The 15,455-nt window shown below is 43.7% G+C and overlaps 2 protein-coding genes across 4 annotated transcripts in view; both read left to right on the top strand.

Annotated features, from left to right (window-relative positions):
- Positions 1-15,455, top strand: part of SHANK2 (SH3 and multiple ankyrin repeat domains 2) — a 256,574-nt gene that overhangs the window by 222,786 nt on the left and 18,333 nt on the right. The window lies entirely within an intron of this gene.
- LOC120509879 lies at positions 2,967-15,160 on the top strand. The gene is made up of 2 exons (XM_039725074.1): positions 2,967-6,816; positions 11,175-15,160. Exons 1-2 carry the CDS (start codon positions 6,738-6,740, stop codon positions 12,032-12,034), a joined length of 939 nt encoding a protein of 312 aa, XP_039581008.1. The 5' UTR covers positions 2,967-6,737; the 3' UTR covers positions 12,035-15,160.

Below are 15,455 nucleotides of genomic sequence, written 5' to 3'. Positions count from 1 at the left end.
TTGTTTAACCTGTTTCTCACCTTTCCATAGTGAAGGATAATAACAATGTAAATGTTGGCATATGGTCCAGTTTCTTTTATGGTGTCAAATGTACATTAATTATTGTATATGTTTTTTTAGTTAATTAGTTAATAAATTGCAAACACACTAAGAAACTCAAATAGAAGACCACATTCGAAAATATCCCCTGCATTTCTTCCTTTTGTCTCCTTTCCTTCACCTTGCCTTTTTTTTCCTTCTCTGTACCCGACTCTTCTCCAACCCCTTCCATCTCATCTCCTCACAGTTCCTGTGCTGACTGGCAGCCACAGAGAGTTAGTGGCCAGTGACCCCCCAGTGCAGTCCCACATTAGTGATCCCGCTCGTCTCCCCAGCGGCCACACGTTTTCCCATGCCCACACTGTGTCTGGCTCAGGAGTCAGGGATCTTGCACACCACACCTGAGCTTCTCACCTGCAGAAATGCTGCTCTGTCTGGTAGATCATCTTCCACGCTGTCCTGTATGCATGGAGTGCCCTCCCTGGACTGATTCATGAGGCCACCTACCACCTTCTCCTTGAAATCTCTCCCAAAGACCCACCTCCCCTAGATCCCCACTGAGCAATCATCCCAGCACTGATGGCGAGGCAGGGGGGCAGGTAGAAATAGCAGTGCTATTTTAATAGTTCTCATTAATGTATTTTTGTGTACAGAGAGTTTGTGTTGAGCTGCACTTTTTCCATGCTCCTGTACGTCATTTTGCTTCCCTAGATTGTGAGCTCTCCCGAGCAGGGGCTGTTCATTTCCACCTTCTCATGGAGCCTGGCCCAAGGAAGAGTCTCCCACTTCCCTGAGCCCCTGGGTGCTAGCTGGTGAAAAACAGGCTGTGTCCTGCTCATGGACGAGGTTCAGTGTTATGGAAAAGAAATCTAGGCTGTAGGCAGTGTCTTCTTTCAGCAGGGAGGCTTTTCCTTTTTGACATTTAATAGGACGGAATTGGGTTATTTTCCACTCTTTATTTTCCTGCTCTTTCCTGACCTCCTTTCAGGTGGTTACCAGAGGTTCCAGCTAGGGATATTTGCCATTCTCCATTCAGAGATTATGACAGAATAAACCACATTGCTACTGAAAAATATGTTTTGGCAGCATATAAAAAAAAATCTCTGTATTGTTGTGTAGAGTCTTCTGTCAACCACGAATTCAGTTTTCTGGGTCAGAGATGAGGGAGGCATTAAGATAACAATAATGGCTTCTGTGGTTCTTATCTGACTGGTCTTGTTGATTATCTCTGGAGATGGGTTCTGGTTCATTGGGAAAGCAGGGGAAAGGCAGGGCAGGACAGGATATAGGCTGTATTTTTTTATATGCAGGATAGAAGATAGGGTATTTGTGTCTAAAAAGGTGATAAAATCCTTAGGTTTGGAGCAGCATGGCATAGGCAGTTCTGTTATTTTACTGCAGTTACAAAGCATGAATTTAACAAAAATTTAACTTCTTCTGTGCCACTGACTTTCTGCTTGCAGTAGTTGCCTGACTTAGAGGTAGCTTCCAACCTTGGAATGCGTGTGTGGAAGGGTTGTGTTTCCAAACTACTTTCTGGATTTTGTGGGATGCCTGGGATGGGGGAGAGGTGTTCTTCTTTCCTGTGCCTTGTAGTTTTCCAAGAACAGTTGTATGAGTAAGTTATGGCAACGTGTAAACCAAGAGTTGTAGCAGAACTTGTTGGAGGCAGCACTTAAAATGTGATTCCATTAATACTGAACAGTAACCAGGATATTCGTGCAGCAAATTGAAATGAAGGTTTGAAAACACTCTGAAAATGAAAGATTAAGGGAAAAATTTGAGGTCATAATTTTCATCATCATAACGGAAAAATAGGTATCATTACAGCTTCAAAATTAATATTTAAAACTCTAAATTTAAACTCTGTTCATAATAAGTTTATGCAGCTGGTGGAGAGCTTGGTGTTAAATGGCTTTTCCTTCAGTTTTTCTTTTGACTTATGAATAACTCCTTGTGGAGGGAGAATTTGAAAATTATATGAACCCTAAGGAACACATCCATAAGCTAGGATGTGTAAATGTTTAGATACATGATTTTAAAGTTTCCTGCTCCTCAGCTTTCTTTGCTGCCAGGAAATGGGTTTGATTTAGTGAGTAATTGTGGCTATTTCAGTGAAAGCTGAAGTGGACAGTTGAATTTTAAAATACCTAATATAAAATCCTCTAAGAGAGAAGACAAAATTAAGAACAGAGCAGGTTAAATTTCCACAGTGAAATGGGAATGACAAATAATCCTTCTGCATTCATAAATAATCTGCTGGCAGTGTCACATGGGTGTCAACTGTGAGCTGGGGTGGTGCTGTTTGTTCTTAGATTTGATATGGTAATCAATATAAAATATTGATATACACCATATCCTGATAAAGTATGTGCGCTGGTCCTGGTCTTTGGGCTTTGGTGTGGGCTGCAGTACCAACTACAAATAATGGATTTTCTCCTTTGAAGGGTTTAGATTCTGTCACCACTTCACAGATACACAATAACTGTTGTATCATCAACACAGAATATGGTTACCTGGCATCAAGTCTGACTGGCATTTGAATAGAAAAATATCAGTTGATGGCATTCAAAAGAAATATTATTAGCTCTGTCTGCAATAAGCATTCCCACTTCATCTCATTCCTGTTGTCCATTGTTTCAAAGGTGGCACCTTCAAATGGCATCTGAAACAATGAAATTGCAGAGCAAATATATATAAATGAATGCCAAGCAGTGGATTAGCTCACAGTGTTCTGTTCTGTTTGAAGAGACCACTCCCAAAGCCGTCTGGGTTCAAAACTCACTTTCTTTATTTCACTGTGGTGGAGTTGATGATGGAGATTTGTCTGCAGGGAACAATGGGAATACCACCAAAGCAACATTTACAGCACTCACCACAGCAGCTCCTGAGATAGCTTCCAGCACCTGCAGTACTTCTCTGTAGGAAGAAGGTTTTCAGATCTTCAGCAGATACTCTTTCAGAAGATGAGAGCAAAAGGCATCAGGCTTCATGAAGAATTCTTGAAGGTTATCCCTTGTAAGTAATTGATTCACATTACATATTTGAAATTCTAATGAGGTGGCAGTGTAGTAATGAGGAAGAGGTTGTCATCGGGTTGTCATTTATCTCAAGCAGAAAGCAGTGACTCTGGGTGGAATTTGTCAAGTCTGTGTGAAGAAATGCCAGCCCCGTTTGTGGTCGGTGCAGCAAGGCTGCAGATTTTACAGCTTGTAGTGTAACCTGGGGGAGTCCACAGCAGTGTAAGTGTAGGATTAGGACCGTGGCTACAATATAAGTACTTGTAAAACAATTTGTGAGAGCAAAGTATTGAAAATTGGCATGTTTCAAAAAGGGAACAATGCTAAACCTGTGTTTTCCACGAAAAATAACTTGGCAATGTGTTGATTAGCAACCTGTGCCACAGAATCCAAACTTAACAGGTAACTCCTGGTACTAAAGAATTATTCAGACCAGGATTTACCTTTTATGAGATGCTTTAACATTTTGGAAGCACTGGGAATCATGAGTAGAGGCTGCTTGAGTCTGTATGGGTGTTCTCATCTACACTGTTATTATGAGTTTATCAGCTTTTTCTTGAGGAGGTAGCGCCCTGTCATGATACTTGCTTTCCTTTACTACAGGAGTATAATTGAAAAGGTTTTAAAAACCTTTCTGCATCAGCCAAACAAGACTATGGTACAAAAGAAGTTGGAAAAGGAATTGTAAGTGTTACAGAAAATGTGGGGTTTGTAGCATTTGCAAAGAGACACATTAAATATGTTGGTTTATGTGAGTGTGACTATGCTCAGATATTATCAATTTAATATCTAAGCACATATTAAAAATCATGAGGGCTTGAGGAACAGTTAAAATTGCATGTGTTTCCCAACATGGCACAGTTAGGGCAGTGGAAAACTCTTTCAGCACTTTTAATGTGTTCTCTCTCTTTTTCAGGAGCCAGGGAGATGAAGGACTTATCTCCCTCATCTCAAAACTCCCTTTGCTGCTATTTTTTTTTCTTTTGCCTTCAATTGTTCACATACCCATGTTAATTAATTTCTAATCTAATTAAAAATAAATTGTTTTAGATAATTCCTCATAGTTTGTTTGGTTTTTCCCCTCGGTGTGGAAGCATGAGAGTTAAGTGTAAGACCAGAGAAGGCTGTAAGTGTCTTAGATCCTCCACCTTCTTTTTGGTTTCTTTGATTCGATTGCCTTTCTTTTGTGACTAGGCCAAATTTTCAAATGCTGTCTCTTAAACAGAACATCAAATTGCCATTTAAATTCCACCTGGCTTGCAGGGTAGGAGTGGGTATTGACTATATTCTCTGCTTTGTTTTTGTTCTTGAACAGAAACCACTGTTAGACAATGACCATTCCTCTTTCAAGGTAGGCTGAATTGCAAGGCTTCAGCATTGCAGGTGTATTTTAAATGCCTGTATCATTATTTCCTTAATAATGAACATGCTGTTAAAGAGCTGGTACTTGAAAATTGTATCTCTGGAAAGAATTTGAACATATCCGTTTTCTGCCTTCCTTAAAAATTACTTTTGATGGTGTGGTTATAATGTGTAAATGTGACGTGTGTAATAATGTGAAGCTGTTTTCAGCCCTAGAGACACAAATAAGGCTTTCCTTCAAGAAAGTTTTGAGAGCTCTTTATTGTGAATACCTACAAAGCATTTTCATAAATCATGTAATGGTATTTATAGATACTCAATGTTAAATGATTAATTTTAGTAGCTTATTTTTTTATGTTTCATTGATTGATTTTACTTTTTTATTATTATTTTAGAGTACTTTGTAGAATTTACAGTATCCCAGAGAACAGACAGGTATTTTTAGTTAATTTTCATAGAAGGAAAGTGTTTCAAGCGCCTTTTGTGTTTGACTGTATTGCAAAGCACTTTAATTATTTCCTCATTATGCTGACTGCTAAAATAATATTCTCTGCCTGTTGTTTGCAGTATGGTAAATGTGTGGTTTGGGCATTGTGATTCAAGCACAATCCTGCAAATTGTTAATTTGGGGTGGGACTGGAAAAAGGTAATTCCAGATTAAAATACAGTGGTGGCAGATTGATGAGGATTAGCCTAATTGTCCACCTGAAAACTCAGGTCATTCCATTTCTGTATATTTTTAATTCTATATTTACAGGACATAACTGTAGGCTGAACTTGTTGTTTCTTTCCTCTAATTTTGATCATAAACAACAAATTTGAATTTAGAACTTAACCTTTAATGTTCTTATTCTGAATCCATGCTTCAGCTAAGGCTGGTCTTTAAATGCTCAGTGGTGTGTTGAAGGCCTTGTTATACTTTACCTACTTTTGGTCTTTCATGAATTTTTACACATCTGATCCTGTTTGAAGAGCTGAAAAGAAAGCCATTTGTTCTCAGCGGGCACAAATCCATTTTTAACCATTTTAACCAAACATGAGTCACCTGTTTTTCCCCCAGGGACACTGTCAGGTGAAATTGCTTCTGTGCCAAGTAACTTTATCAGCTGAACTCCTGTGGTCTGACCAAGCTTTCTTTTGAAATCAGTAGGTTCTCACCTGCCTGCTAGCACTGGGAAGGTGGTCCAGAATTTTTGTTCATCTGCTTCTTTGAAAGCCTTGCCCAGCTCCCCATACCCACTGTTTGCCCAAATTGTTGTTTGGTAGCTCTCCCATCCACAGACATTCCCCCTGAAGTTTTTATCCAGTTACTTCCCAGCTATTCTTTTACAAATTAAGCAGGGCAAGGCCTTTGGCATATATATGGGAAGTGCCAAAAACCTGAAACGAACGCAGTGCAAATAATTGCACAACTTGATTTAGATGCTGATTTTTTTTTCCTTTCCAGACATGGAAACTTAATTATATGCATAATCACTCCTGGTCTTCATGCTAAAAACAAGCTACTTGTAGTTAAAAATACAATAAATTGGGATAAGAAATTGACTCTATAAGATGAAAGCAACACCACAGCCATATTTTTATGTCATTTAAAAGGCATTTCAAATAGGCATTTTAATTAGGCTCATGTGAAGACCACTCCTTTACTTTTGGTGCAGCTCCTGTAACCCGTTTTTGCAGAATATTGACAAGGCAGCAAATTTTATTGGATAACGAAGGAAATTAAACTAAACCTGCAAACTCGTATTTAGGGAAGGCGATGGAACAAAACCCTTGCATGTGCAGTGCCTGACACTAAGGGCTGTGTGCCCAAACCTGTTGCCACCAAGGAAGAATGAATGTCCTGTGTTCCCATCACTTTTCCAAAGGAAAAATGCATGTGCCCAGTATTTGCCTGCAGATGCTGGACCAGGTGGGTGATCCTACAGCACTGAGGTGCCATTGGCATTGTCTGAAGTGTTGCTTAATGCGCCTGGTACAGTTTCTGTCTGTATCTATCTTAGGTATTTACAAGGCACCTATCACCTTGGTACCTAAGCAGTTTGAGAAATGCACCCACCCCAGGAGGGATGATGAGATACAGACAGAGGCCCAGGTCCAGAGCAGCAGAGGCAGGGCCCGGGAAGCTCCCCCGCTGTGTTCCCGCTGTTGTTGGGCTCCTGGCCCTCTTGTTGTGGCCAAGGGACATCTCCACCCACCTGTCTGTCAGCAGGAAGAGACGGTGCCCCAGCCCTCCCGTGCAGCTCCGCTGGTGGGCAGTCTGAAAAGGAAAGATAATGGAAAAGGCAACGATCCGGTAGCAGAGGTGAAACAGGAATGGTGGGATTTCAAAAGGAGGGCTTCTTAAAGAGCAGCACATCTCAGGGGAGGGATCAGCTGCCAGTCCAAGTGGCAGGTAAGGCACAACACAGGCATAAATCTCAAATGTTCTTCAGTGACCAAAAGTTAAAGAAATACTTCTGATGTCTCTAAAGTTTGTGTATATCCAAAGCCCTGCTCTGTTCTTGGCCTCTGTCTCAGTCCTCTACCCCTGCAGCTGAATCAACCATTCAGTAATTCTCTGTGTATCTCAACCCAGTAATTGCTACAATCCTAAAAATGCCTAATGACCAACACCAAGGACTCTGAGTGGTAAAATGAACGTTGTGGTGCAAGGAATAGCACGGAATAGCAGTGCTCCAAAATAATGGACATATTCATGAACTAAAGGCTGGAATAAACTTGGCTTTGATCAGCATGCTCAGGGCAGGATGGGGAAAACCGCAGCTCTCCCCTGCAGGCACACCTGGAGCAGCACTCCTGTGGCCTCCAGGAGCACCTGCTGATCCACCACATCAGACCAGGCTCTGTGTCAGCCCAAGGGAATCACCTGGATAGGCAGCAGGAACAGAGAATCTGTCTGGCAGATTCTGCTCCTCTGCAGAAACAGAGAACCTGTCCAACAGGGGAGAAAGGGAGATAGCCAGGACTTTGGTGGAGGCTCACCAGTTTCTATTGCATGGACCCCCTCAATAGCAGATCTCTTTTTTTTTTCTCCTTAAACACAACAGAGTCACTGAGGTAAAACAAAAAACAGCCTTCAGAACCCTGAGAATCCTGGGGGGCTTTTGGAAATAGCTGCATAGTACCCACAGTGAGCAAACACTAAAGCTGAAATGCAGTGGGTCACTGACTTCCAGATGTTTCTGCTCCCTTTAACCCATTTGCATGCTCCTCCCTGAGTCCCTTCCTCAGCCATTTAAGGACGGAGATGGAAGTCCTGCCCCAGCAGAGCAAGGGACATGAGGTTAGGAATGTGAACCTTGGAGGCTGCAGGTCTGATGGCTGCTATCACTTGGTATAAAAATACCTGTAAGACAGAAGTGACCTATTTTGCCTGTAAGTCATATCTGTCACGGTGAGCAAAGTGCTGCATGTAGGAATGGTGTGTCAGGTGGAAATTGCTAGAAAGATCAGAGAATCTGACCTCTTCCCTTTGCTTCACACCCAAGGAAGCCAGCTGTGCTTCTTTGTACCCACTCTATTTAAAGCTTGAAAAGAAAGAGACTTTTTTTCTTTTTTTTTAAAGCAAATTAACAACCAGGTGAGGTCAGCCATGTTGGTGCATGGTTTGATCCATGGCCAATTTTGACTTCACAGTTGTAGTGGCCTCTCTCTCTCTCTTTTTTTGGAAGTGGGCCCTTTTCTAAGGAGTTAAAGGCAGTTAGTCGAGGTCACTCTGCCAGCTGTTCGAACATAAGGACAGTTTCTGGCTGAACTCAATTTTGCAGTGCCCCTGCTGTCCCTGGCACACCTCTCCCACAGCCCCAGCCTAGGCACTGGTGTAACCAACCTGACCAAGGTCCGTCCAGAATTTAGGGTGACTTTTGGTCACCAAGGAATGGATTTCTTGGACAGACTCACACGTTCATCCCAGTGGTGTCAGCCAGTGGCCTCCAGGCAATTTTCCCATGACTGCTCCTTAGTGAAGGAAAGTTTGTGGAAGGCCATGCCTGTAACACACCCTCGGTTCCCCATGCCCATGGCAATGCTTCCCAAAGCTTCCAGAAACCAGAGTTGCTGAGAGATGCTGAACACCTTGTTATAAATAATAATAGTGATGATTGTTCCTTCTTCTCATTGCCAGCCAAGTTTACCAACCTAACCTAAAGCCTGTGCATGTATTCATTATTCAGAAGTATTCGCCAAGAGTTTCTGCAATTAACCTTCTGCCCAGGGGTTTTCACAGACTCTGCTTTTTTGTCATTTGTGTCATTGGTCACCAATTGCCAGATGCTGTTCTTTCAGCTCTGAAAGGCTGAAAAGACTGATTGGGAGAATGGCAAGTGGTAACATTTCACAAGACATAAGGAATTTTGCAAAAATTTATTATTGCACTTTTTCAGAGAAATTTTTCTTTACAAGCCTCTGGCAAATATGTAGACATGCACAAATAACAAAGGTGTTCTGGTCCCCCTGAGTCTGAACAAACTAGACACAGTGATACCATTTACAGAAGTATTCATAATTCAGTGTGGAGTTTGGAGGTTTTTGATTTCGTTTTGCTTCCGTTTTTGACTTCCAGTATAGTTTGGTTCTACTATTTACCAGTTGTTAGGTGGGCTCTGTTTAGAACACTTGCCAGCTAAATGGGGTTTTTAAATATGGGGAATTTTCTGTTGACATGTCAAAAGAAATGCCAAGACATTCAGTATGACCAGTGGCTCTACCAGAATGAGTATTTATGATCCCTTACCTCACTCCAATTCCATAGACTTTAACTGAAGTGTGTGTTTGCTTTGTGTGGTAAAATTAGGTCCCCTGTTTTTTTGTTCTTTTTTTTTTTCATGTGTACTCAAACAGGAAAATGCTGAAAAATCATTTCATGATCCTACACTGTAGTTGCTAAGAGAGCTTTGCTAATGAAGGAATGCAGCTATGGCTGTATTAGACAAATCAGGAGAATAATTGCCAAGGAAGAAGCAGTTCTTAGCTAGGTTGATATATAGTCCCTTTCAAACCTCCATGGAGTGGAAGAGCCAATGATTGCATGACAGTTTGTCCCTAGAATTCATTTCCATAAGGAGCTCATTCCTTTTTACAAATACAATTTCATCCTCACTTTCCATAAAACATGCAACTGGACAGTCCAGCCAGACGCAGAGAGAATATGAATACTTTGAATGTGAATACTTTGAAGTAGTGAATATGCTAAATGCACGAATAATATCCATTATTTTAGCACTTAAAAGTCATCATTCAATGAAGTCACACAGAATCTCTTTTAGAGCACCATAATACTGCAGGCACATGGGTGATAATGAGTACCACACTGTGGTAGACAGGGATTGAGATATAGGAGGAGGGATCCTTGGGTCTATCAGAAAAAGCTTTTCATTTCATTATATTTCACATAAAATATGTATTTTTTTAAATCAAACAAAACCCTGCCCTGATTCATAAACAGAAGCAAAAGTATGGTTTAGCATGACCTCAGCAACACCTTGCAGATATAAGCTTACAGCTTCCACTGAGGTCCAAAGAGCAGTATTTCAAAAAGCAGAAATTAATCCTTTAAAAAAAACCCCAAAAAGCTTTTTTCAAGGCTGGGATGCCAGAGAGTAGGCACAGCACTGATCTGGCACTCAGGCCACTGCGGTGTGAGCAGCAGCAGCTGGTCAGGTCACAACCCTACTGGGAGCAGTGCTTCTCTCAACTGTCTCTTGCCTGAGCGTGGGGAATGCAGGGCTTTGGGCTTTGTGCTGCCTCCTTCAGCCACACTGCCCCAGAGTGATTTCTCATGACCAAATTGGCTCCCCTAAAAAAAAAAAAAAAAAAGTGGACTCATTTTTTTTATCTGAAGTAACAGAAAGTGTACAGAGTCCTGGCTACAGCCTCATGTAATGCAGAGACGTGCAGGAGAGAGTTGGGCAGATCACATTCCATTGTGAGCTGGTGATTCCTGTGGGTGCAAAAGCCCAAGCCTTTCCTGCTCTTTTGGAGGGCATTTTTCTCTAGAGTTGCCATGGGGGAAGTGTTTGCACCCAGATTTCCACCACGCACCCTCAGGCAAGGGAAGAGGTAGCCAGGGGAGGGCAAAACTCAGTTCATTTTCAGGAGACAAAGAGATCCCGGTGAGCAATGCCCTCAGATAGCATTTCCTACTGTTTGGAGAAGAGAGCAAGGAAAATCTGGCAAATGTTGGGGAGGGCATTGCTCGCGGGATAATCCCACGGACAGCCACCGTCGCGCTGCAGCAGTTATTTGAGAGAGATTTTGGGTGGGGTGACGTGAGACGTCGGACAAAAGTGAAGATAGCCAGCAGTGCTTCAGAGCAACAAAGGGCTGCCCTCAGCCAGTGGTGGAGCACATCTGGCACCCCAGGAAGCTCAATTGGACCCTTGGCCCTGAGCTCGTCCCAGGGATTTCTGACTGACACCACTGCAGTGCATAGGTGAGCTTCTCGCTAGGTTCACTGACATTTCCTGTCACAGTCACGCTGAGGGGAATTTGGTAGCTCCTGCCTTGGGATGCAGCATGGCTGTGTGTGTTCTGGGTACAGGACAGTGTGCACTGAGACCAAAAGTGCTTAATGACGCCAATTACCACGTGCCCAATGCAGTCACTAAACTTTAGTCCGCCCTTCTGTTTGCCCAAACACATACACTCTGGCTTCCCAACTGGCTTCTTTCTATGTGTTGTCCAATGCATGTAGATACCTCCATCTGCCTGGCCTCAGATACAGTGGTTGTTGCTCCTCTATTTGATTGCCAGATGTCACTGGGGAGCAAGATGGGGAGGTTCCTGGATCCTCGGGGCAAGCCAGCCATCACCGAGGGAGCTCGCTGTCCACGCCGGCCGAAGAACAGGAATCCTCGGTGCCTGCCTCTGACGAAGACTCGCCAGCCAGGACCACAGAGAGCTGGCAGTGGCCGCTGTCCTCATCTGAAACGCACAGCAACGTTGGGGAGGATTTTGAGGGATTTCAAACGCCGGCGCGGACTCCAGAGTGCACCATGGACATACAGTCTCCCGGGGATCAGTCACTCAGTAGGACTCCTCAGTTTGAAAGTGACTCTCCTGAGGAGGAGGGAAATGATGAGATGAATGAAGAGCGCTGCGGTGTTGAGCCTGTCCCTAGGGATCGGGGTTGGAGAGGGCAGCCCCAGCTAACAGAGGGAGAGAAGCTGTTGATGGAAACCAACAGTAGGATTGTGCAGCTGCTGGAAAATATCAAGAGGGAGCATGCACAGTCCATGGGTCTCATGTCCCAGTCCATGGGCCGTATGGAGCTGCAGCTGGGCATTGTGGCTACCTCCACAAGAGCCATCCATAACTACCTGTCAGAGATTTTAGCTTTCCTCAAGCAGCCGAGGACACAGGTCCTTGAAACGCGCATCTCCCAAAGAGCCACCCCCCATGTCGAGTTGACATGTGCCTCGACATGGACTGGTGAGGACGCAGTGGCATCCTCCACTGTGTGCTTACCAGGGGCCGAAGGGACGAGCGCCTCTCGCGACCCACCGCAGGCCACCCTGCCTTGTCGCAGTGGCCGGCTGCAGAGAGCCATAACCGAGAGGGCCTCGCTGCCCATGCCTCCACGCCAGGCAAAAGGGGGAGGGAAGAAAAAATAACCACTCCATAGGATTTTTAGAGTTTTTTTTAATGTGCCTGTCCTTTTAATTCTTAGCCATAAGGCCATCGGTGGCAGAGTTCAACCATTTCCTACATTGGCTAACATTGTATTCTGGCTGACTAGATTAGTCTAACATTTTGTAGTTTATATTTGCACTGTTAACGATGTGTGCTGCTGGTATTTGAAGAACATTTGCCTCTGTTCTTTCACTTTAACTTCATACAAGCATTTTTTTACTCTGTGCTAGGCATTCGTTGCTTTTCTTACAAATACAAGTCATTTCTTGAGGCAGCTGTTTTTTGAGTTTTCTTTCTCCATTATCCCACCCCCTCTGAGCAAGCACTCGGGACTTGGTGGTAAGTATAGAGGTCTTGGCAATACTCGCCTCCCAAACTGTGTTCGATCAGTCTTTGCCTGGTGTTTCTGGCATGCCAGCCTGAGGTGTTGGGGTATAGCCTGTACTGGATCATTACCATTCTTATCCTCTGTGGGTCTCACCAGCTCACTTCCTAAGACCCTCGGTGGAGCTAATCCACATGTCTTGGCTATGTCGTACAATAAGTAATGTTGCCAGGATCATACCTCATATTTCTCTTTTTGGGGGCTGTGTAGTGATGTGCCACCAGATCTATCTGGGCACCTGACTCTCGTTTTCAAAGTTCATTTGATGATGGATCTGGTGGCTTGATGGGCAGCATTATACTTTTTCCTCTGAGAGAGTCTGGGTATTCGGAACAGGAGTCACTAAGCAATGTGTTCTACGGGGATAAGACCCATCTCCTGTAACAAATCTATTAGGAGAAGACTGTCCCCTGTAATTATCACAGATATTAATTATTAAAGAAAAAGAAAAAAAAAAGCAACTTGCCTAGCAGCCAGACCTCTTGAGAATGTAAAAGTCATGACATGCTGTTGGGTACTGTGCTACTCTGTCTGTGATTAAGAGCTTTTCATCAGAGACGAGACCTACATCTTGATAAAACACAACTACTTTCTGTGCCATTAGGCCATCCAATTTCCTGAGGGCTGGCACCCTGAGCAGGGCACGGGTCCCATTGGTAACCCAACAGGGCAGATGGAAATGCACTTTGGCAATAAATTACTTTATGTCTGTTGGTGCTGCCTCTCTCGGGGGAATTTAATATAGTGGCACTCAAATTGCTATATGCATGCAGAGGCATCAGACTGGCTTTTACATGTGGTATCCCTGACAGTTCTCCGGAAAGATGCTGCTCCCAGGAGGCCCTGGAGCAGTGGGAACAGGTTCTCACAGGTGTAGCATGGCTCCTGTGTTTGACTCTCAACATGCCGTCGTGACTTCTCGGGAAGGTGCAGAGCAGTTTCTATGGAAAATGCCAGGGAACAATTGCAGGCTTAAAAATCCTCTTCTGTGACTACAGCTGAGCCATGCTCTTTGGCCAGTGAGATGTAGACTCTTCTTCCCTGTCTTCCAGTAAGGCTGAGGTTATTCAGGGCAAAACAGATCAGAGTTTGTTACTCTACCAGCCAGCCACAACCTTCTCCTGTAAAAGTGTGTGTGTGTGTGTGTGTGCTTGTGGCTGTACTCTGCTAAACGACCGGTTCAAGGAGGAAGTGCAGCTGGCATGGCCAACCTCCAGTGTAGGCTTTTCCCACATTCCTTCCTTTTGACCTTCATCCAGCTGCATTCCTTTTAAAAATCCCATTGGAGGCAGGCTTCTTTGGGCCACTCTATCAACACACCTCACAGCAGGTGCCAATTTTTGCATCAGTTTTGTAGCTTTTTTCTCTTTCTTTTGTCAGGGTTATTTGTAAAGTTATCCTAAGAGAATTTCCCACAGGAGCTTGTGAGCTTCCCCGCTCGTTGGTATGAGGAGTGCGTGCTGCAGAGTATTTGAGCTCACGAGGAGGCTGGGAGGAGAGCTAATTAGTGAGCCTGACAAATTATTCCAGTAGGAGTATATTTGGAACGTGTGGTTTGGATGCAGGAGGGGTTTGCACTCTGGTGCTGTGGAGACAAACAGCTCGCGACACAGGCAAGTGAAGGTTCGGCCCAACACGTCTTCTTTCTCTGGGATGAATCTGAGTGAGGCTAGCTGTGGTTCAGCCAGTCCATTTCCTTGGCCTGAAGAGCACGTTTGATAAGGCAGTGAGGATGTTTTTATTTCACGTCGTGCTTTCACTCCGGCAGGGTGGGGCAGTTGTGGCCAGGCGTTCAGATTTTGACGTTTCCCACAGGACCCGCCATGTAGCTGCCACCATTTAGGATCAGTCTCCACGTGCTGGCTGCTTCTGTGGCCTCACATTTTTTGTTGTAGTAGCTCCAAAATGACAACCTCCACTCCACCTTTTCTTTCTGATCCAAAGGCAGTAGAGCGAGAGAAAGAGCTGTGCAGTGCTGCTGTTGGAAGTGCCATGCAAGGAAGCCCTAAAGAGTTCCTTGCAAAGCTTTAACCCGCCCTCCTCTCCCATTTCCTAGTGCTTTGGCTAAATGTGGCAAATGGGAGCAGCCATAGGGTGAGAAGGACTGAAAACCTCTCTACAGACAAGAAACCTGCAATAAACTCATGCAAAACCAGGGATTTTTTCCCCTCATGGAAATGGTAGATGGTTTTAAGAATGGGTACCAACTGATATTTTGGTCAGATCCAAAATTAGGATCTGACTTCTAGGATTGTCTAGCAAAATCAGTGCAGTTGCAGGGTATGTATGTTTCATCCCCAGCAAAAATTTTCATGCTTTTCCAAGTGTCTGTCATGGCCTCATCACTCTTTCCCTGTAGCTTTTTGTTGTCTGAATGGGTATCTGGCTACATGTGTCTGTTCAAAATAAAGGGGATCACTTCTTACGTGGTGTATTTCTATTTCTCATGTGCAGATTTTGAGTGCTTCAGTTTCCAAGGCTTCCTTCTTTCTGTATCCCAAAGATCAGTTGTTTGGCTTCTGGGATGAGAACAAGGGTGGGAGAGCCTTAAGAGGAATCTCTGCCCTGTTGAAGCTCTTGGTGATAGATCCCCTTATGAAAAGCCTTAAGAAATGTGACGTGAACTTGGTTTTTTATTTTTGAGTACATGTGACAATTTTAAGAATTTTTTTCCTTTTCTCCTTCCACTGGATGATTTAAACCCCACAAAAAAAAAAAAAAAGGCAGACCAATGAAAATACTTGAATGCTAACTTCAGTTGAAAAGAAACAGCAACACTACTCTTGTGAGACAGTTCTCAGCAGTGTTCAGCTTATTGGTCCTGCTCAGTCTTTCCTTTCCTGCCTGCTCCCTGACCCTCTGTGACACTGAAATATCCACTTCTAGGACAACCTTCTTCCTAACACGAAGGCTAAAAGTTCTTCCCTCTCTTCTTCTCCTGTTTAAAATATCATCCTTGCATCAGCCAGGTCTACTGTTTAGAGGGATCAAAAGCTCTTTTCCTCCTGCCTTATTCC

Source organism: Passer montanus, unplaced genomic scaffold (assembly GCF_014805655.1).
Source record: "Passer montanus isolate IOZ18808 unplaced genomic scaffold, ASM1480565v1 scaffold54, whole genome shotgun sequence".
Lineage (NCBI taxonomy): Eukaryota > Metazoa > Chordata > Aves > Passeriformes > Passeridae > Passer > Passer montanus.
Note: the sequence above shows the minus strand (reverse complement) of the source record. Positions and strands in the feature narration are given on the sequence as shown.